Raw genomic sequence first — 22125 nt, 5'->3', positions numbered from 1 at the left:
TGCTGTCGAATAGACTGCATTGGCAGCATGAATGCTTTAGGGATCCCAGTAATTTGTTCTTAGCAGTAATTTTACACTGCATTGTAGTTGGAGACAAGGTAACCTCCCTTACTTTGATGAACTCTTATGTTCCTCCTGGCGTCCCTTTAAATAATCTCTTAGTCAAGGTATTTCTTTACATCAAGGAACTCTGTGACAGGGATCCAGGAACCCAAATCATCATGGTAGGAGATCTAAATTGTAAGATTTCTAACCTGGGGCTTGCATCCTTCTGGGATGAGGAAAAGGAGGAAGCATTTGGACTACCTCCTTGTATTTTTCCTCACAAAATAAGGCTTGATAAGCGCAGGAAGCTTTTTCTCGATTACTCGAGAAAGAATGATTGTATTGTTGCTAATGGTAGACTCCTATCTGACTCCCCAGCCCTTTGTACTCAGAAGTTGCCCAGGGGTGCTGCAATCCTGGACTATGTGGTAACAAACTATCAGTCTTTTTCTTTGTAAAAGGACATAATAGAATTACAGACTACCCTTAGTGATCATAATGTTTTGGTAGTATCTCTTGATTTGAAGGCGCAACTCACTGATTCATGGAGTTTAGTAAGGCAGCACCCCTAGCTGAATGTTAAAAATGGAAGAACATATTGGTCCCGAGTAGTTTTAAGGGGCTCAAAGGTATCCTAGAAATTACCCTGAATGATCTTGGTAGCTGGGTAGGAAAAGTAATGGAGAGGTTTACTAGTTTCATGCAACTGGTTGTTTTGATCCCCCGTCACAAGCCTCAGAATATACATATAGCAAAACCCCACAAACTTTTATTATTGAATAGAAAAATGAATGCTCTTATTTGAAAACAGTATTGGGATTATACATCTGTAAGGCAATCCCACTAAGGCATCTTAAAAAGAAGGAGAAGGAGGTTAAGAGTGCGCCTAAAAAATGATGCCACAGATAGATTCTGGGTTGCAGTAAGAGAAGCAGCCTCTTCCGGCTACACTAGGCGGTTTTGGCCCTTGATCGCAGAGGCGTGTGGTACAAGAACCAGGCCCCTCCCAACATCCATCCGCGAATTAAGATGGTCGACTTTTCTATCTGACCTTTATGCTTCTAATGGACTATAATGGAAATCCCTCAAAACAGATTAGATTCCTCATACTCATATCCCACTCTAAAAGAAATTGAGGCTGCTATAAGAGGAATGCGTCGTTCTTCCGCAATGGGACCGGATGAAATCCCAATACTGCTAATAAAACACGATATATCCTCCTGGTGTAGGATTTTATTCCCAGTGTTTCAGCATTGCTATGAAGCCAGGAATGTTCCTCAATCCTGGAAGGGTAGGGTCATTGTCCCTTAGTATAAAAAAGGGGATCAAAATTGTCCAAGGAATTACCGCCAGATTGCACTTTTGGATGCAATCGGAAAAATCATTTCCAAATTCTTGTTGTCACAGATTAATGATTGGGCAGAAAGGTACAAAATTATCCCCTTAGAGCAGTCGGGCTTCAGGAGAAATCATGGCACAATTGACAATATCTCTGTTTTGCAAGTAATTAATGAAAAATATGTTTCTCTGAAGGGGGAAGTGATCTATGCAGCCTTCATAGATTTCTCCACAGCATTTGATAAGGTAGACCATGTCTTGGTATGGAAGAAGCTCCTAAGACTAGGCGTGCCCGGCAATCTCTTTGACCTTGTGGTAGCTCTTTACTCCTCCACCTGGTGCAGAGTTTTGCTAGGGGGTGAACAAGGTCTATCTCATGTCATTTCAACCAAAAACGGCCTAAAACAAGGATGTATGTTGGCTCCACTGTTATTTTCCCTCTATCTTTCGGATTTACCAGCACACTTAACTCAATGTGAGGGCTTTGCCCCCAAATTAGGAGGTAGATCGCTATGCTGTCTACTTTATGCAGATGACATAATAATTTTAGATTGTACCCCAAAGGGGGTTAATAACCGACAACAAGCCCTGGAACATACACTGAAGCTCACTTTTTAAAGATAAATTGCTCAAAAAGCAAAATTTTGTGTTTTCATGGGAATAAAAGATTAAAGTACAGCAATTTTTGCTGGACCTTGGGAGCTCAACACCTCGAAAGAGTAACCTCTTACACATTTTTGGGTAAAATTGTCTGTGGGAGCCTTAAAGGCAGAGAGCATATTGAGCATAATCAAAGGCAGGCCCAATCCCAAGCTAACTGTCTGAACACCTCATATAGGGCAACGGGCAGAAAGCATTTTAAACATCTCTTAGAGGTTTATCGGGTGAAGATACCTCCATCTCTATTGTATGGTATAGAGCATATTGCGGTATCAAAGTGGATCTTTCTCGATAAACTCGAGGGACGTGTCTTAAGGAATATTTTAACTGTAAACTCCGCCTTTTCTGTACCGTTATTAAGACCTGAGTTGGGCCTGCGTGCTCTTTTATTCAAGGCCTGGCTGCGGTAATTCGTTGGCTGTTTAACTTGATAACGTACAGTGACGACTCTCTGCGGTCACTGCTAAAAAAATGAAATATTAGATGGTTATAAAGTGAAATATACCATCTGCTGGAATTTTTTATATGCCATGGATCATCTACAATTAGATAATTCTGCAATCTTTACTCTCTCTCCAGCACAGCTTAAATCCACACTCAGGAAAGCAACTTGGGCAGTGAGTTTCCGCCAAGACAACCAGGCCTGCGCACATAGGCAGAGTTTTCATATAATATCTGATTCCTTAAGGCCAAGGGACACACAGCCCTACCTTATCTGGAACTTGCCTCATGGGGTGAGAAGATTCTGGCTCCTGCTGAGACAGGGGCAGCTTCCTCTGAACACATTACAAGCAAAATGGTTTGGCTCCTTCTTATTTGTAAGCTATGCCATAATGGCATCCAAGATTTGAAACATATTGTTTTAATCTGCCTGGCCCTATTGCCTTACCGTCGCAGGTGGCTGTGCACTATTTGTCTTACCTTTTCTTTTAGTGCTGCTTCTAATCTATTACAAACCTTATTCATTCCGCCTTATGAAATGTTTTGTGCTAGAGTTTTTAATTATTTTAAGTGTTTTTCAACTTTGTATTAGCTTAATCAATTTGCTTATCGAAGTTTAATCCGTTTGCTACCATTATGTTTCTTCTTTTGCTACAATTATGTATTATTTTATGTGGATCTCCATTGGAGTTCCATAACATAATAAACTAAACTTGAAACTTGACAATCAGCCAATCAGAGCCAGATCTCCTGCGGGACTCGCAGGTGCCTCTTGGTCCCACAAGAGTGAGACGGCAAACTGAAAAAAAGCCTTCTCAACAAATCAGGTGGCTCTATTTTTGATTTTGCACGACCACAGGACTCACAAGACACTGGCGAATCCAAGCATCCAGATATAAAATATTTTTCAAGCTCAATTTCTCAAAAGTACAGAACATATTTACACAAAAGTCATGCTTTCTGGACCAAGACCTAGCCACGATCTAGCTTCCTGCCAAATTGGTGTAATTCCGTTCAGCTACTTTGGCTGTAGCACATTACAAAAATCCCTATTGAAAGTACATGGGGGAATTGCGTTTTGGGACTCTGTCCCGAGTCCTTAAAAGATGTTTTAAAAAAAGACATAAGGGGACAGGGTAGAGATACCCTGACCCCCAAGGCCTATGTACAGGCCTGGGGCCAAAATGTTTTAATTTACTTTTACATTTTGCCACCTAATCCAAAATTTGGGGAAAGAAGCGTGGGTTCCTGTGCTTATTTTTTAAATCCTCTCTCCAGTGGGCTAGGGCCCGGGGGATGACAGATGTTTATTTTTTGGGGGGAGAGGGTGCATGATCTCCCTCCCCAGGCTGTTTTTGGCCCCAGGGACCCCACCTCCTTTGGCCAAAAATATATTGAAAGGGGAGAGGCTGCTCAGTCCCAACCCCAGGCTGTTTGCGGTCTGGCAACCCATACCCGGGCCTAAAGTATTTTTAAGGGGATGTGCATGAGTGCCCCCTCGACCCCAAGCCGCTTTCAGCCCCGGGGACCCCACCCCATTGGGCCACTGATATATTATTATATTTTTAGCAGAGTGGGGCTGCGCGACCCTCCTCCCCATGTCCTTAAAAGGCCGGGGGGTCCCATCGCTCAAGATTGTTCCTGAATAAAAAGAGAGGTGGGCTCCACAGCCCTCTCCCTGAGCCAAAAATGGCCACCGGGACCCTATCCCCTGGTGTTGGCTCACATGCTTTGTCCCAGGGGGCCCACACCCTGGACACAGCAGTTTCCCTGCCCAAACAGGAGCTTAAAAAATGCTCCGCCAGCTGGGAGAAAGCTTTTTTAATTTGTTTTCCTGCCCGCAGTGATGGGGGCAGGGAAACAGATAAAGATACCCCAGTGAGAGACTGGTACAGACTCTGTGAGTTAAACAGGTGGCAATGGCACTACGAGCCCTACGGACGATTTTGGCATTCTGGAGGCAATGGGGGTCCCCTAGTGGGCACGATTGGATCTCAGAATGAGGAACTTGTTAGCCAAAGCACCCGATTGAATCAAACAACCATCGATCCAATAAGGATAAGAACCTCCTTTAAAGTACCTTAGGGGTCGCTGGCCTATGTGAATTTACCTCTCTCTGCAAGTCTAGGGTTGTGTTAATACTCTAAATCTACTATACTTTCAAAGATCAGAAAGCACGGTGTAAATTTCATAGAATCATGTATTCTAAAATGTCTAGAAAACGCAGCACGCCGGAATACCGTGTATTTTAATTACCAGCAAGAGGGAGGATTGCTAATTGGCATGCAATTCTGTTTTCTCTTTCAGGCAAGCATTCTTCACTAGAAAATGAAATTTCGGTTGAAAAGCTTGGTGAGTCGATTTCGAGATATATGCTTATTATTTATAAACCTACCGAAGCACCTTATTGTAGCAGGGTCCTTGTTCTTTAAACCTTTACAATTGAGCAATTTGGATTTTAACAAGTGTTGCGGTTTTCTTAATTGTGTACTTAATAACGGAAGTCATTCCGCCCGCCACCGTAGCGCGCTTGTGCATGACACCAGAAGCAGAAAATGAATGTCGGTAGACCAATCTTTTGTCAACTTTAAAAAGAATGGTATGGTATTCATTGTTATAAGATAAATAGAAGATAAAGCTAAGATAAGATAAATATAATTCATTAATGTGAAATGTGAGTTGGCTAGTTTATGTGAAAATTTGCACATTTGTATGACACTGTTTATTAAACCATTTTTGCAGGTCACTGGTTGAACATGAAAGTGTCAAGTCAATCAAATCTGCCCTGTTCCACTTAAAAGGAATTTTTATCTGAGAAGTTTAGGCCAGCACCCATTTGCTGCATTGCTGCTTGTCATGTTAAATTTGGGGAGACTGGCCCTGGGTTTTCTGATGCCGGTTGCTTGTTGTCACTGCTGGGGCTGGCGTCTTCAGTGCAGTTGGTGGGTGCCACCTACCCGGATCTGCACCTTTTGTTCTCGTCACTTTGTCTGGTTACAGGATAGGGCCTGTAGCTGTCTAAGGTGAGTTGTGAGCTGAGACTATCGTAGATGAAAACCTATAACAGGAGGAAAATGTATTTTAGGTTCCCTCGTGGCAAGCGAGGCGCAGGCATCCAGCCAGGAATGTAAGGATGTTGGAGTGTGCCACACATATATTATCCTGGATTGCAAAGTGCACCAGTGCCAGGGCACGTCTCCCACCCATATATGTGTCAATCACAAAATGCATCCAGGTAAGGAAACCAGACAGTGAGTTTGGTCCATGAAAAAAGGAGCTTCTTTCAAAACAAAAAAAAGGGACCTTTTGGCCTAGGTCATGGCACCACACACTGCCATGTCTAGAGTGAAGTTGGTAGGTCGTGCCAGACTTATGAACCTAAAAACAATTTTCAGATCAAAAGGGGTCTAGAATATATGCATCTGTGCATTTCAAAATGTTTAAAAAATGTGACACATCAGAATAATATCCATGCATTGTCTTTACCAACGTAGGGAATAATTGCCAAGTGTTGTTGACCTGAAACAGTTTTTTCTCTTTCAGGTAAAAGTTTTTCACAGGACAATGACGACATGTGGTTGGAAAGATTTGGTGAGCTGAATTAATCACACATCTCTGTCACTTGTAAACTAAAGAAATGAATTATTAATTGCCACACACTCTGAGCAATTATTTTTCCAAAAACAGTTGCAGTGCCAGTTCCATTGGTGGTGGAAATACAATATTTAAGTAATCTCACAACTCATTGCTATATGCTTGTGGGTCTTTTCAGGAATATTAATACAAATTGTAACAATATAATGAATTACGATTAGGATTTCTGTTGGTTTTACGTTATTTATTTTTTACACATTTAAGTCTATAATTGCCCATATTAATTTTAGCTTTTTAAATTTTTATATTTATCAGTATTTATTTTGTGTTACGTGAAAAAAGAACCTCAAAGCTAGTATATTGACAGATTTATTGAACCTATGAAGATACACTTGCAATTAAGTGCCTCGTGTTTTAGTGCAACAAAAAGCCTTATATAATGCATGATTCTTATGCAGTATACTCTTATATCATTTACATTTTAGTACATATACACAGCTATGAATGTTTAAAGTTTCTTTAGGAAAACGTGCCCTTATTTCAGTTCGTCTGTGTGCCAGCTGTTTACCTAGCATTCATGATTGACTTCAGCAAAGACCACTGAAGGGACGTATTTCTGTATTTTTCTCATATTTAAAAATAAATGTAAACAGAGACAGAAGTTTTTTTTGCCTCAATTTATCTATAAAAATGGAATACTGTGAGTCCTTGTTATAGCCTTATAGCCCGCTGTAACAGGCTTTACCAGCCATTAAAGGCCCTCTCCAGTGTTAAAAGCCCGAGCCGAAGGCAAGGGCCTCTAACAAGGGAGCAGGACTTTAATGCCGGTATAGCCCAGTTATGAAGGGCTATAAGGCTATTAGAACATTCCGCTACTAGTGGGCAGAATGTTTTAATAAATAAAACTTAGGCATCACAGAGCCTGAGGGGACTGAAATTAAAGGCCCACTCCAGTGTTAAAAGCCCAAGACGAAGGCGAGGGCCTTTAACAAGGGAGCAGGACTTTAATGCTGGTATAACCCAGCTATGGAGGGCTATAAGGCTATTAGAACATTCCGCCACTAGTGGGCAGAATGTTTAAATGAATAAAACAAAGGCCTTACAGAGCCTGAGGGGATTGAAATCCCCTCAGGCTCCATGAGGCCTAACAACATTGGAATGTTTGAGCTCCAGGCTTCTGCCTGCCAATAGAAGCTCAGAGCACTCCATTGTTTTCAATGGAGCTCCCAACATTCAAATGTTCAAATTATGGTTAAAATCAACGTCTAATGTTGGTAATTGTATATGAACTTTGAAAGGAATAGAATGCTGTAGAACGTTTTATGATGGGAATAATGCATATAGTAGGAAATGTGTGTTGGCAATTTTACATGAGCGTTGTCCTTGTCAATGGGCGGGGTGGGGAATCTCGCCAACTACCAGCAGTAGCCAAGCCAGTTTTCTCAGGCAGTCTTTGAGGCAAAACAGGTGGGGGGACTAAGGAATTGTCTAAAATGAAGAGGGAGAAAGAGAGACAGAGAATGAAGAATGAGAAATAGAATGAATGCCGTTGTTAAGTAGAGAAGTTGAACAGTGCTTTAAGACAAGGAGATGGTTGGAAAAGGGCTTGTACTGGATAAATAGTATTATAACCCTAAACAGTCCTCTTGCACTTGTTTTGTTGTACCAAAAGAAAATGCTGATGTTTCATACAATGTATCATCATGTTTATTTAATCATATTTGTATTCCCTATAAACACCAGTAATACTTTAATAATGATTTTTTTCTGCTGATTTTAGGCCCTACCGCTTTACATCTTGCGGCTCAGTGTGGGTCACTTGAAGCCCTTTATTGCCTTTTGACCTTGAAAGCAGATTTTACCATAACTGACAAGCGAGGATGGACGGCTATCCATTTTGCAGCATTTTATGGCAATATTCCTGCTATTAGAGCTCTTTTGAGAAGAGAGCCTGCTTTATTAGAGATGGAGACAGAGGCCGAGTAAGTGAGCAACACATCTGAGTGGGGATCTCTCAGTGTTACTGTGAAATATGGATTTGAATGCTTACTTGAAAGGTAATCGTAGTAATACTGATTGATCAAGTAATGTTATTATAGGTGTGGCCTGACAGCCATAGCTGTCGGTGAGGTAATACATGGATGTAAAGTGGAATGCCATGGAAGGATTCTGGTGATATTATATAGCATGCGGCCAAAGGCCGAGTGATTTGTTAATATCACCCGAACTCGGAGATTGCATTGTTTAAATTACATGTTTATTTTGGTGGAGTTAGCTTGAAAAGCTGTTTTCTTGAAAATGCAGGTAACTATGACCACTAATTGGAATTCTAGTGTTTATTTTTTGTGTATTTTTCATGAATGCATTTGTGCTAACAAACTGGAAAGTGATAAGGTTTACTACATAATTATCTCAAAAAGTGTAGTTTCTGATGGATACAACTACCTGTAGATTCCTCACCTAAAGAATTTTCCCCAAGCGCCAGCTTTAGACGGAATTTTTTTTCTAGCTCTGCACGTCGATGATGACGTCACAATTGCCCGCCTCCCACGCGACGCCGTATGACGTCATCCAGACAATAAGAGGTCCTCGTCGACGTGCAGACATCAGTTCCCTTTTTCCTTTGAGTAACGTTTTTTTCTTCGGGGCTACCGTTTCACTTCGGTGTAACAATGTCGCAGCCAAGGAAGTCATGTTTTAAACCCTGTAGGGAGTGCGGAGGTCGGATGTCGGTCACGGACCCACATGAAAATTGCTTGTGGTGTCTCAGTTCTGACTACGAGGTCGAGGCGTGTGGTTCATGTCAACGTATGAACCCAAAGGCCCTGAAGGAGCAGGAGGCCAAGTTGTTCCTGGCACGGTCCAAGAGATGAAGGAAAAACATCATCACCGGGAGTCTTCTTCTAGGTCCTTGAGATCTCATTGGCGTCATCGAGTCTCTCGGCGCCGGCATGGACCGCTCCCGTTTGAGGTCGCCATTGGCTTGATGTCGACCGACTTAGGAGGTCAGCCCAACTGTTACGCCTCTGCCTCCGACAACTCCAGCTTCACCGACGTCTCCACTGTCGGTTTATGAGGGTGATCCGCATCAGTAGCTGAGGGCTTCTCTGGCGCAGATGGAGATGCCTGAGCCGACGCCGGCTTCGCCTCAAGCACCGGCTCCACAAAATTATCTGCCGTTCCCGGTGCCGGGCACGGACCCGGCTGCATTCCTCAATGCAATGTTTAACATCTTCGCCACCATGGCGCAGGGAGGTGTGCATGCGGGGCCGTCAGGTCCATTGGCCTTCAACATGGGTGTTCCGGCTTCTTTTAGACCGACGCCCTTCATGCCCTTTCTTTCTTCTGGAAGTGCTGGTTCAGCGCCGGTACCTATGGCGTCGCCTAGAATACCGGTGACGCCGCCGACGTCCAGCACCCCGGCGCCGATGAGTTCGCCACAGCTCCAATCGACCTTAAAGAAGCCTATGGTGCCGAGGGATCCAGCGTTGGATGAATCCGAGGATCGGTGCCATCCGAGGTCTTCGGTGTCGGCTGATGCCTTATCGACGCCGGGCATCAAATCCAGGCTCTGCTCCAGAAGGTTGGCTCTGAGGCTGCCAGAGGAGCAGGAGTATGAGAAGCAGCACTTGGAGGAAGGAGAGATTATGGAGCCGTCAGGGGACTTGCAAGGATTGGACACGGCAAGTCGTTTAGACACTTCCCCGGAGTGGGACTTGGCTTTTCCGGGGGAGTATACAGAGGAGGCTGCCTCTTTTCATGCCGTGGTGCGGAAGGCAGCGGGCTTTTTGGACCTTCCTCTTCCAGCTGCGGATGTCAAGACCAACATCCTTACTGAGGTGTTACATCCAGCATCAGCTGTGGCGGAGCCGCTTTTTCCATTCAATGAGGCGCTTATGGACCCTATTAGGGAAGTGTGGAAGAAGCCTGTGACTTCGACTGCCGTGAACAGGTCGGTGGCAAGAAGATATCGAGTGGCTCCAAGTGATCCAGCGTTTTTATCCAAGCACCCGACTGGTTGTACTGGATCTTTTCCAGGAGTTCCGGCAGATAGGGAGTCTAAGAGAATGGACCAGTCGGCTAAGAAGGTGTTCTCTTCATGTAGCATGGCTCTGAAATCTACAAATGCTACTTGTATTTTTGGGCGATATATTTATGCTCTTATGGACGAGGCCAAGGGGCACCCTGGATTGTCTCAAGAGGTGCATAACCTTTTGTCGGACGCTCAGGCGGCAGCGACCCAGGTGATTCAATCTGGACTAGACACCTCAGACTCGGTGGCCAGGGCTATGGGCACATCCATAGCGACAAGGCGGCATGCCTGGCTACGATTGTCAGGGTTCTCTCCTGATGTACAGACAACACTGCTTGACCTGCCATTTGATGGAGACAAACTATTTGGGGTGAAAGCCGACTCTGCCTCTGAGCGGTTTAGGAGAGTAGGGCCACGGCAAGATCTTTGGGACTGCAAGCAGCCACCGCCTCTTCCTTAAGATCATTTAGGAGGTTTAGGGGATTTGGGCGTGGCTCTTCCTTTCGTGGCAGGCTCCAGGCAGCAGGACAGCAATCTTCAGGAACTCTCCCTTATAGATCCTTCAGGGGCAGGGGTAGGGTTCGCACTAGAGGGGCCACCCAGCAGCACTCTGCCTCTTTCTCTTCCCCCGGAGGGGTGCAGCAGGGAAAGCAGCCTTAGTTCTCCATCACTCCATGTTCACGCATCTCCTGCAGGGGGGAGACTGTCTCACTTTCTTCACATGTGGGAGTCAATAACATTGGACTCTTGGGCCACCGACATTGTGGGGAAAGGTTATACTGTTCCCTTTCGGGAATTTCCACCTCCCATCCCTCCCCACCCATCCTTCTGTTCGGAAGACCATCTTCTGTTACTACAACAGGAAGTGCTAACCCTTTTGTCGAAAGGCACAGGGGAGTTGGTTCCAGAGCAACAGAGGGGTCAGGGCTGCTATTCAAGATACTTCCTGATCCCCAAAAAGGATGGTCGGTTGAGGCCAATCCTAGACCTGAGGATTTTGAATTGGTTCCTCAAGCAGGAAAAGTTCAAGATGCTGACCCTGTCACAGGTTCTTTTGGCGTTGAAAGAAGGAGATTGGATGGTGTCTGTCGACTTGCAGGATGCTTACTTCCATATCCCGGTCCTCAAGTCGCACAGGAAGTATCTCCGGTTTGTGGTTGGGTCAGTTTGTCAGCTTCGTCGGCCTTGGCTAGAGGTGTTCCTGTGGTTGACATCTGCAAAGCGGCAACTTGGGCATCCCTCCACACTTTTGCCAAGCATTATTGTTTGGACTCTGAGGTTAGGAGGGATGGCCATTTTGCACGCTCAGTGCTGCAGGATTTCTTGGTTTGACCATTCAGGCACCCACCACCGAGTGTGGTACTGCTTTGGGACTCTATTCTTTAGGTGAGGAATCCGCAGGTAGTTGTATCCATCAGAAGAATAAATTACTTACCTTTGGTAATGCCTTTTCTGGTGGATACATTAGCTACCTGTGGATTCTTCACGGTCCCACCCGCCTCCCCGTTGCCTGACTGGTCTTACCACGAATTCCTTGGGTGAGTGCCCGTATATTGTACATATGTATATACTGATGCAATGTTTTATATATGTGTATATAGTTATGTCTATATATATATATGAAAAAAAAGAGAGGACAGGAAAACATGTGTATATATGTGTACATTTATGCACATTTTTCGGATTGTTTATTTCTATTAGTTATGTTTCATGTTAGTGAAATAAATGTTGGTGTATAAATATGATTGATGTGTTCATATCACATCTGTAATGTCAATGTTCTCTTGTTCGCTTCAAAGGCACGTAATAAATGGTGATAACTGACGTCTGCACGTCGACAAGGACCTCTTATTGTCTGGATGACGTCATACGGCATCGCGTGGGAGTCGGGCTATTGTGACGTCATCGTCGACGTGCAGAGCTAGAAGAAAATTTCAGTTGAAAGCTGGTGCGTGGGGAAAATTCTTTAGGTGAGGAATCCACAGGTAGCTAATGTATCCACCAGAAAAGGCCTTACCGAAGGTAAGTAACTTGTTCTTTTAGCTCAAATGGATGTAACCTTAATACATAATTTCGTCCTCCGTTTGTACATAATCCCCCCTAGCCCTGACAATAGTAAAGGTCTGCTGAGTGGTTTGGGATCTGTCATTGTGAGGGTGAAAACCATATTGTTCACAAGGAACCACAGAATATTTTTCATATGTTACAGTTCCCGTTATGCTACTGCACTTTGTGCACTAAGCACATACAGGCATCATACACATACAGCAAAATTGCACACCAAATTCCATGGCCTCACCCTTAATGAAACAGATGCAATTACATATGTTGTAAGTCTTACAAGATGAGAGTATATCTCACATTAGCACTCTGACAGAGACAACTTTGAATGCTGTATCATTAATTGGTTTATGTGTTATTTAATTATGTTTCACTTTTAGGTGTTGTTATTAATTGCTATAAATATTGTGAGATCATAAGCATTTCATTTGGTGTGCAAGTTGTGGTTTGCATGGCTATGGATTGTGCTTGTAACCATAACCTGTACATTTCATTTGTTTTTCAGGTTTAGTTTGTAGCCATAACTGTATTTTAATTCTGTCTTTAGAGGAATTTCTCTGCCTTTTTAAACATACATTGAGGTGTCACAACCAAAGTAAACAATAGCTTAACTGTAAGGGCCCTGCGCCTAACCCTACATGGTTGGCCAATGCCCACAGCGCACACAGAGGGGGTTGACCACAGAGCCTGGCCTCCAGCCAGGTCCTGCACCTATCCCTTCATGGGCAGCCATCCCCTGCTAATCACACCAATGTTAGCTGCAGGGCCTGGTGAACATTTAGACACTCCTTTCAGTTTTTGTAATTGTTTAAAGGATCCCATGATCCAACATTTTATCTGCATTACTAACAGCAAGCTATTCAGCTTGGTACTGGGGGATGAAAAACTGTTTTTACTGCTGTATCTGAGGCTTCTGCCTCAGCAATGATTTTCTTAGTTGTGTCTGGATGGCAAAAATGTGGAGTCCTTTAGTTTCCAGTAGGCTTGTTCAGCTATTGATTTCCAGCACAAATCATTTGTAAGTCATTTGTAAGTTGTTGTTTCTTTGGAATTTGAGTAATGTCACTAGTTAATTGATTGAACAAGGCAATGAACTGCTGGTTAAAATTATCCAATCTGAGGAAACATTGAGCTTTCTTGCTAGTGGAAGGTGGTGGCTGTTAGACGTGACAGCCTTAGGGTGGTCATCCCCCAACATTTTGCCTGACTCCTTCCATTTTTCTGAACCAGTTTCTGCTGGATTTAGGTCTCTGCACACTTTACCTCTCCTGGTCAGTACTGAAGTGCATGTGCTCTCTCCCCTAAATATGGTAACATTGGCTCCCACCCAATTGGCATATTTAATTTACCTAGTAAAGTGCACTAGAGGTCCCCAGGGCCTGTAAACTAAATGCAAATAGTGGGCCCGCAGCACTGATTGTGCCATTCACATACGTAGCCCCTTAACTATGTCTCAGGCCTGCCATTGCAAGGCCTGTGTGTGCAGTTTCACTGCCACTTCGACTTGGCATTTAAAACTACTTGCCAAGCCTTAAACTCCCCTTTTTCTACATAGAAGTCGCCCCTAAGTTAGGCCCTAGGCAACCCATAGTGCAGGGTGCTGTGTAAATAAAAGGCAGGACATGTACTTATGTGTTTTGGTTGTCACAAATTAGTTTTCCACTGCTGCGAGGCCTGCTCCTCTCTCGTGGGCCAGCATTAGAACTGCCCTTATATTCTTTTAAGTGGTAGATTCTGATCTGAAAGGAGTAGCCCGGTCATGTTTAGTATGGCCAGAATGTTAATAGAAAATCCTGCTTACTGGTGAAGTTGGGTTTAATATTACTGTTTTAGAAATGCCACTTTTAGAAAGTAGGCATTTCTTTGCACTTACTGCCATCTGTACCTTACAGCTTGTCTCCAATCCACATCTTGTCGGTGCTGGTTGACAGCTCTCCTTGTGCATTCCACCCAGACAGCCATAAACACAGGACACTCAGTCACATCTGCATTCATCTGCATACTGAACGGGTCTCCCTAGGCAGGAAGGGTGGAGGTGCTCTCTCTTACACTTCAAAGACCAGTGGCCTGCCCTCACACAAAGGACTGATAGCTCCCCACAGGGATCTTGGCAGACAGGACTGGGGTTAAAGGGGAACTTGTGCACTTCAAATCCACTCTTTGAAGTTTCTCCCAGTTCAAAGGCATTTTTGGGTATATATACTGGGTCTCTGACCCCACCAAATCAGACACTTCTGGTTCTTCACCTGGACTCTGTCAGAGAGCCTGCCTGGCTGCCTAAAGGACTCATCTGGACTGCTTTGCTGAGAAGGACTGCTGCCCTGCTTGTTGCCCTGCTGCCTGCTGGCCTCTGACTCTCCTGCAAGGGCTTGGATTGAGCCTGGCTCCTGTTCTGAAGTCTCAGGGCCACAAAGAATTCACCAAAAAGAAGAAAATCCCTGTGTGTCGAAAAATCGATGCAACACCTGCAGTAATCGTGGCACTGCCTGCCTCGCGGCTGACAATTCACATCATCGCCTACCAGATCGACGCAGTGCCTGCTCATTCCACTAGCGCATCAAGGATTCTCAACGCATCATCCCCGGGCGTCAAAATATCCCTGCATCGCAATGAGGAACCAAGGCTGCATTCCTGGAAATCAATGCATCACCTTGCAGCATGGAAAGAAACAACCCATCATTTGTGCTTTGGTGGGAAATCTAACGTAGCGCCTTATTTTTCAACGCATCTCCTCCTCTGTGGCCCACATGCGTTGTTATTTTTGACGCATTCCAGGTACTGTGTGTTACAAAGATATAACCACTGCTTCTTAAGGATTGAGACTCATCTAAACCTTTAGAAAGTGATATCTCAACTTGTGCATATTGGATGTTTGTCATTTTGATCTTATTTTATTCAGACAAATATTATCTATTTTTCTAAACTGTTGTGAAGTACATTTTGTTGTGTTTTCACTGTGTTACTGTATGAGTTATTGCACAAGCACTTTAAACATTGCCTTCTAAGTTAATCCTGCCTGCTCTGTGCCAAGCTACCAGAGGGTGAGCACGGGATAATTTAGATAGCGTGCTGACTTACCCTGAGTATGATTGTGGTCCCTACTTGAACAAGGATGTATACTTCTGCCAACTATAGACCCAATTTCTAACAGTGGCCAGTCCACAATTGCAGAGACGTTGTTAGTATACATGGACAGTCCTCAAGAGTTTTAAACATTAACCCTAATATTCTACTTCAAACTGATCATACGTACATTTTTATGGTTTACAATATAGTTGGTTTTGCCTCAACCTGGATAATACTTGTTCCGCATACCAATCATGGTCTTCCTTACAGTGAGAGAAAATTAGGCTATCATCAAAGTATATTACCACAAATTGGTGCAACATATGAGAAACACATGATCCATAAACCTTTTTAATTTGGCTAATCTGTGTCACAAAGTGTATGACCCTGTATGACCCTGAACAAATGGAGATTCATAAGGCTGCTTTCCAATCATTTGCTACCTTGACACACAAGAGATGAATGGGTGTTCCTCCTACAGATTCAAGTAAGTTAAGGGGAGTGGTTTGGTTGGTTTATTTTATTAGCATAGTTACTAAAAAACATTGCAGTAAACCCAGATATACTTATCATTTGTCATGGTAAGAGCCAAAAACAGACATGGTTTAGGCATCATGCTTGTCCGTGAATGCTAGATGTGATTAAAGCAGTGGCATCTTCACAACCACCCGCTCTTTCTGGTAAGCCAAATGCTAAAAAGCATGTTTTTATCTGCATGCAGCCTCTTAGGAGCCTGGGTATAGTTATGCCAACAAAGTTGTCCAAGCCTCCTCAGTTCTGCCTCTAAACCAAGTGCAAGTTATATGTTTCAGAGCGCCGTTAGGGTCTACTACACATAAGTTGAGAAGCTGAAGCCCCTGCCCCACAGCCCATCTCTGAGTTCCGTGAGTGCCAGGTGGTTAAGGTTCCCAGAAACAAGAAGTCCCAAGAGTCTAGCTTGGAGCTGCCTATGTGTGTAGGGTGACACCAGCCAATGGGCAGGACTTCTTCCGCCCTATGGCCCTGCTATCCCTAGAGTGGGGTGGGGAGGTGACCCAGAGGCGGGTCATAGTCAGTCCCTAGATGCCCATAGACTGCCTTCGGGGAATGAGTTGCCTCAGGTGTCTGGGCAGCCTGAAACCCAGAAGCATCCACACTATAGTCAGACTCAAAGTTCCCGTACCAAAGGTGCCAGTTGCAAAATTAAAGAAAGCAGAAAATTGCCGAAGAGCAGAACCACTGCTTATACATCTCCCTTTGGCATTTTCCTTTGCACCAGTACTAAGAATTTTACTGATCAACAATTCAGCTGTTTGTCATAAGGGGCAAAGCAAGTAAACACTGCCTGTGTCCTCGACTTAATCCCTCTTTGGTTAAAGAGAGAATTTAACAGTTGTCTCCTTTCTTCCAACAGCTCAGCACAGGTGCATAGCAGGTATGGCATATTTTCCGTATCTGTACCACACAAGAGGCAGGCCTTCATTGTGGCTTCTCTCAGCTAATGGGGAAGGTGCGGAGCGCAAGGTAGCAACCCCAGACAATAATTTAGAAATTTTTCCTTGATGTGTCTGTATTCCTGGGGAATAGGTGCATTGTAGGTGCTCAATGATATCCAGGCATGAGCTCTGCCAGAAACGCCCGCCTTGTCTTTCACTAGTGTATTGTATTCTATACTAGTTTGTTTTAACATGGAATGACTGGTGGAGGCTGCTCGTAGCTGGGACAGCCTGGTCTTGGTCAAAGATTTGTTGAGATATGATCTGGTGGGCTATAAATCTCTTCTGTTGCAGCTCCTGCCATAAATAGTAATTTAGAGTTTTGGAAGCAGCCTTCCAGATTTTGCCCCAACTGATTATGAAAGCTTCATGCCTTTCTAGAGTCTGTTTTTGCAGACCAAACTCCAACCTGATCTGTGCTGGCGAGGTATGCTTTGGCATGCTAATGATTAATCTATAAGCTTTCACTAGGTTGTTTCCAGAATCTCAGCGTCTCTACCTCTCTTGAATTTGCTGCTGTACGTTATTGTTGGTAGAGGCTTGGCTTGCAATATGCGGAGGTAGGGGGGACAGCGTTGGTCCCTTCAGCTGTAATTTGAAATTCTTTAGCGACACTGCCAGAGCCAGCCATTTCATTTTTGTTGATTCTCTCTGTCGCACAAAGTGACCCTCTTTGTCAACGATTACCCCTAGATATTTATATTATATTGCCGCCTTGATTTGTGTCTTTCCACAGAACCAGACCAATGCCTTTTTGCTATTGTTGCCCTTCGTCATAGTATGTGTCTTATCAAGATTGATGTTCAATCTATTATCATCGGAGAATTCCTGTGTTGTGCTGAGGAGATGCTTTAGACCTACCTGTGTACGGCTGACTAAAACTACATCGTTGGCATAGAGGAAGCTTGACAGCGCCAAGCCTCTTCACCTTAGTGCATGGTAATTGCAGGCGCTAATTGCTTGCATCAAATCAGCAAGAAAAAGGTTAAATAATGTCGGAGCCAGAGCGAATCCTTGCTTCAACCCTTTACTTGTTGGTACTCGCCTTGAAAGGTGTGTCTTTTCTCCGAGCTTCACCAGCCCCAATGTATCCTGTGTGGAAGGCTATTAGCAGGTCCAGCAAAGCCTTGAGTATCCCCCAGTGTGCCAGCTTCCTCCCGAGCCTGGCTCGCTCCACATGATTGAAAGCTGCCCTGCAGTCAATAAAGCATAGATGAAGAGGCTGTTTTGAGGCTTTTGCCTTGTCTATAAGTGATAACATGGCCAAGATGTTTGTTGTCATGCCGGAAGTTTTTGAAAGCCCATTTTGGTTGAGTGGTATTATTGCTTTCTCTGTTGTCCATGTTAATAATTCCTCTAGCAGTGTTTCAGTGAAATATTTTGCCTCATTGTCAATAAGTGCAACTAGGCGATAGTTTTTTGACAGGGACTTGTCCCCACTTTTAGTGTATTGGAGATATTACTGACCCTCTCCAGGAGAGTGGGATTGAGCCTCGTAGCCTGATTTCGGAGAAGAGTGTCACTAAGGACTCTGCCCAGAATTCTGCATTCTATTTGAAGATTGCCAGGGAGATACCTTTGGAGCCCGGGGTCCCTTCCCTCCTGCCTTTGCTAATTTGCCAAGTACTAAATTCCATCTGACTTCCAGGGCAGGATGGACGGGGGCAACTGTTCAGGGGGGCAGCCAACCAGGTTCTCCAGTGGGAACAGAACCGATTTAGATATGTTCACCTGGAGTCCCGAGAACTCTCAGTACTCTTGCATAACGTTCAAGAAGATCAGGGCTGGTATATCAGGGCACCTTAAATGTACCAGAGCCTCGTCTGCATATAAGGAAACTATATGTTACGTAGTATGCACTGTTATACCCCAGCCTCTGAGATTCTGCCGGAGTCTACATTCCAGCGGTTCTATAGCTATGGCAAAAATTGTGGGAGATAGGAGGTATCTCTATCTGGTGCTGCGTTGTAAGATAAATTAGTTGGAGATATATCGTATCATCAGAACTCGAGCCTTTGGCTGTGTGAAAAGCAACTTGATCCAAGCTATATAGGAGGTGCCCAAGCCCGCTCTCTCTAGTACCATCCAGACATATTCTCAATTAAGGGAGTTAAAAGCTTGTTCCAGATCCAGGAAGGCAAGAGCATAACTTCTCTCCTGGATGTGGTGATCCTGGATCACATGGGCCTGACATCATATGTTAAGTAGGGAGTTCCTTCTGGGAATAAATCCTCACTATTCTTCATGGACTAGAAGGAGAATGTTAGAAATGGGGTCTCTAGTTGGCAGTCGGTTTGCACCGTCTCCAAGTAGGGACTCTCACTCTAGTCAGGATAAGGGAGATACCCGCTCAGATAACCCCTACTCACCCCCTTGTTAGCTTGGCACGGGCAGTTAGGATTATCTCAGAAGCAATGTGTAAAGCATTTTACACATAACACACAGTAACACAGTAAAAACACTACAAAAGGACACCACACCAGTTTAAAAAAATAGCTAATATTTATCAATATAAAACAAGACCATATATGATAAAAATCCAACATACAGAAATAAAAATATGAATTCTGCAAGATTTAACTCAAAAATACAATTCCTTGAAGTTGATAGCTCCACTTGGGGCTATCACTGCGTCGTGATCAACAAAACCAAGAGTTCAGGTTGGCTGTGGCATCACGGGCAAGCTACGGTATCAGGAAGACCCGCAAAACTGTACCTTTGGAATTGCAGGGCGTCGGGATCCTCGCTGTGAGCTTCGGAGAGCGGCGTCGCAGTGTCGGTTCCGGTCTTGGTGCGTTGCGGGACTGGATGGTGCTTCGTGACCCTCACGAGCGGTGTCCACAGGCCAAGGTGAAGGCAGGGATGCCCGGTGACGACATTGGAGTCGATGGTGCTGTCGTATGTGGACCGGGGCTGCGGTGCGGGACGGGACAGTGCTTCGTGCTCCTCACGAGCGGTGTCCACAGGCCATGGTGCAGGCAGTGGCGCCAATGTCAGCAGGACCGACGGCGGTGATGCCCAGGCTGCAGCATGAGCAAGGCGATGCCGGAGTGCGAGGCCCACAGGTCGAAGTGCGAGCAGGGGCTCGGGGAAGTCATCCGATGACGGCATTGTTGAGACCAGGGTTGTGGTGCGAAGCGGGGCAATGCGGCTCCCTGCGGCGTCGGCAGGTCACAGTGCAGGCCAGTGGCGTCGTTTGGCGGCGGCGCAGTGGTTTCTCCTCTTGAACAGCACAAAACACACAGTTCCCAGTGCTGCAGGTCGAGGAAACTGAAGTCTTTGGTGTCCAACAGGAGGCAAGCTCTACTCCAAGCCCTTGGAGAACTTTCTCAAGCAGGACACCCAGCAAAGTTCACCTTTTGCCCTCTTTTCAGGCAGAAGCATCAACTGCAGGCTAGTCCAGCAAAGCAACCCTGCAAAAAGGGCCATTTCCAACACAACCCCTCCCAGCCTAAAGCCAGGGTAGGCCAATCAGTACCTTGCTGGACTTCGGTCAACACTCTCAGGGCCCACTGAACTAACCCTGGGGGAACCCTTCTCCTCATCTGAGGACTCCATCTGTGCAGCACCTAACCTTACCGTGCTCACAGATGCATTCCAGTAGGCAGACAGTACCACCAGGGACAACAGTGTGATGTGGCCCCTCCCACCCCGGGGGTCTGATTTCAGTTCCCCTCCCAGGGAAAACTCTGACCACAAGGATAACAACCAACAGAGACCACTGACAGCTGTCCGTGTCAAGAGCCAGAACCCAGGCCATCCTAGGGTCTCTAGTATCTGTGGTTCCGAACAGTGGGAGGCAGTAACCCCAGGTGACTTGCACCCTTTTTCCTCTTCACCTCCCACCAGTTCAGGGGTGGTATCCTGAGACTGCCCACTCACCTTTGGGGCTATACCCTCAGGCTGAGCTGGAGGCAGTGGTGGGCTCTCCCTCATCCTGACCCTGGGTTCCTGTACCTTCCACCCTGGAATGGTACCCCCAGACAGCTGAACTGTAAGGGAGCCTCTGAGGGCCACCCCTCCCAGTTCCCCTGATACCTGAGGCAACTTATTCCCCAAAGGCAGTCTATGGGCATCTGGGGACTGACTATGACCCGCCTCTGGGTCACCTCCCCACCCCACTCTAGGGATAGCAGGGGCATAGGGCGGAAGAAGTCCTGCCCATTGGCTGGTGTCACCCTACATACATGGCTAGTGTACTGCTCTGGGGAGACAAGCCTTTCCACCATCGTGGTCTGGCAAGCCCCACTGTCTCTCAGAGCAGTGACTGGGACCCCATTCACTGTCACCTGGTGAAAGTGACGGCTACCACCCTCAGAAATCATCAACTCACCCTCTGAGTCCACCTCCCCAGTAAGGAATACTTACCTCCCGTAAGGCTAAATTGCCCACCTCGGTAGAGGGGCCACCAGTGGGGGGATGTCTCAGGACAGACAGAGTCCCCTTTCATGTGTCCGAACTCGGAACACTCAAAGCACCGGGGTTGAAAATGGGGTGCCCTGGGCCTCTGCCCACCAGAACCCCCTCCTTCCTGTCAGAAGGGACCTGGGACCCTTTTTCTCCCTCCTTATCCTGGGACCTGTCAGCATCTCCCTTGACTTCCCTGTCCTTCTTCTGGGAACCCTGGCCAGCTTTGGCAGAGTCTCCCCCATAAACCTTCTTGTGGACCCGGGTACTCACCCAGCGGTCCGCCTCCATAGCAAGCTTCCTGGGGTCAGTCAGCTTACTGTCAGTCAATTGCTGGTGCAACTCTGCAAAACACACACTAGATAAGTGCTCCCACGCAATCAAGTTGTATAGCCCCTGAAATTCTGTCACATTACTGCCCTTCACCCAGTGCTCTGCAAAAAGAATCTACACATTCTAACCAGGTCTGGGAATCAGTTTTCTTACTTTGCCTAAAGTGATCCCAGTACTTGTCAGGAGTGAGACCATACTTAGTGAGAAGGGCCTCCTTCTTGTCAGGGTAGGTGAGGTTGTACCGCTTACCCAAAGCTAGCAAAATGTCCCTCCCCTCCTCTGTAAAGTGGTTGCACAATCCTGCTCCCCAATGCTTTTCAGGGACCCCATCCATGTGGTTGGATGCCTCATATCCCTGAAACCACCTCTGTATGTCATCTCTCTTGTACTCTCTCTCTACGTTCTTAGGAATGGCTACAATTCTGTCTGACTGCACTGAGGTATTGCTGCCACCATCATTGCTGGACCTGCTCCTCACATCCAGCTCCTTTATTCTAAGCTCATGCTCCAAGAGCATTTTCTTCTCCTCCGTCTTCAATCTCTCAAACTCAATCTGGTGCCTCTTGGCTATGCTTCTGTCCTCCAGTTCCTCTGGAGTCAGGCTCCTAGAACCACCACTGCTGCCTGACCCAGGGGGTACCTCCCCCCTAGCAGCTCCTGCACCCTCCGCAC

The 22125-nt window shown here is 45.6% G+C and overlaps 1 protein-coding gene across 1 annotated transcript in view; it reads left to right on the top strand.

Annotated features, from left to right (window-relative positions):
- Positions 1 to 22125, top strand: part of ANKAR (ankyrin and armadillo repeat containing) — a 723226-nt gene that overhangs the window by 304591 nt on the left and 396510 nt on the right. Inside the window, exons 9-11 of the mRNA XM_069225913.1 lie at positions 4792 to 4836; positions 6028 to 6075; positions 7859 to 8060. Of these exons, the coding sequence (XP_069082014.1) occupies positions 4792 to 4836; positions 6028 to 6075; positions 7859 to 8060 (295 nt within the window). The remainder of the gene's footprint in view (positions 1 to 4791; positions 4837 to 6027; positions 6076 to 7858; positions 8061 to 22125) is intronic.

The sequence above is a fragment of the Pleurodeles waltl genome, chromosome 3_1 (genome assembly GCF_031143425.1).
Source record: "Pleurodeles waltl isolate 20211129_DDA chromosome 3_1, aPleWal1.hap1.20221129, whole genome shotgun sequence".
Taxonomy (NCBI): domain Eukaryota; kingdom Metazoa; phylum Chordata; class Amphibia; order Caudata; family Salamandridae; genus Pleurodeles; species Pleurodeles waltl.
Note: the sequence above shows the minus strand (reverse complement) of the source record. Positions and strands in the feature narration are given on the sequence as shown.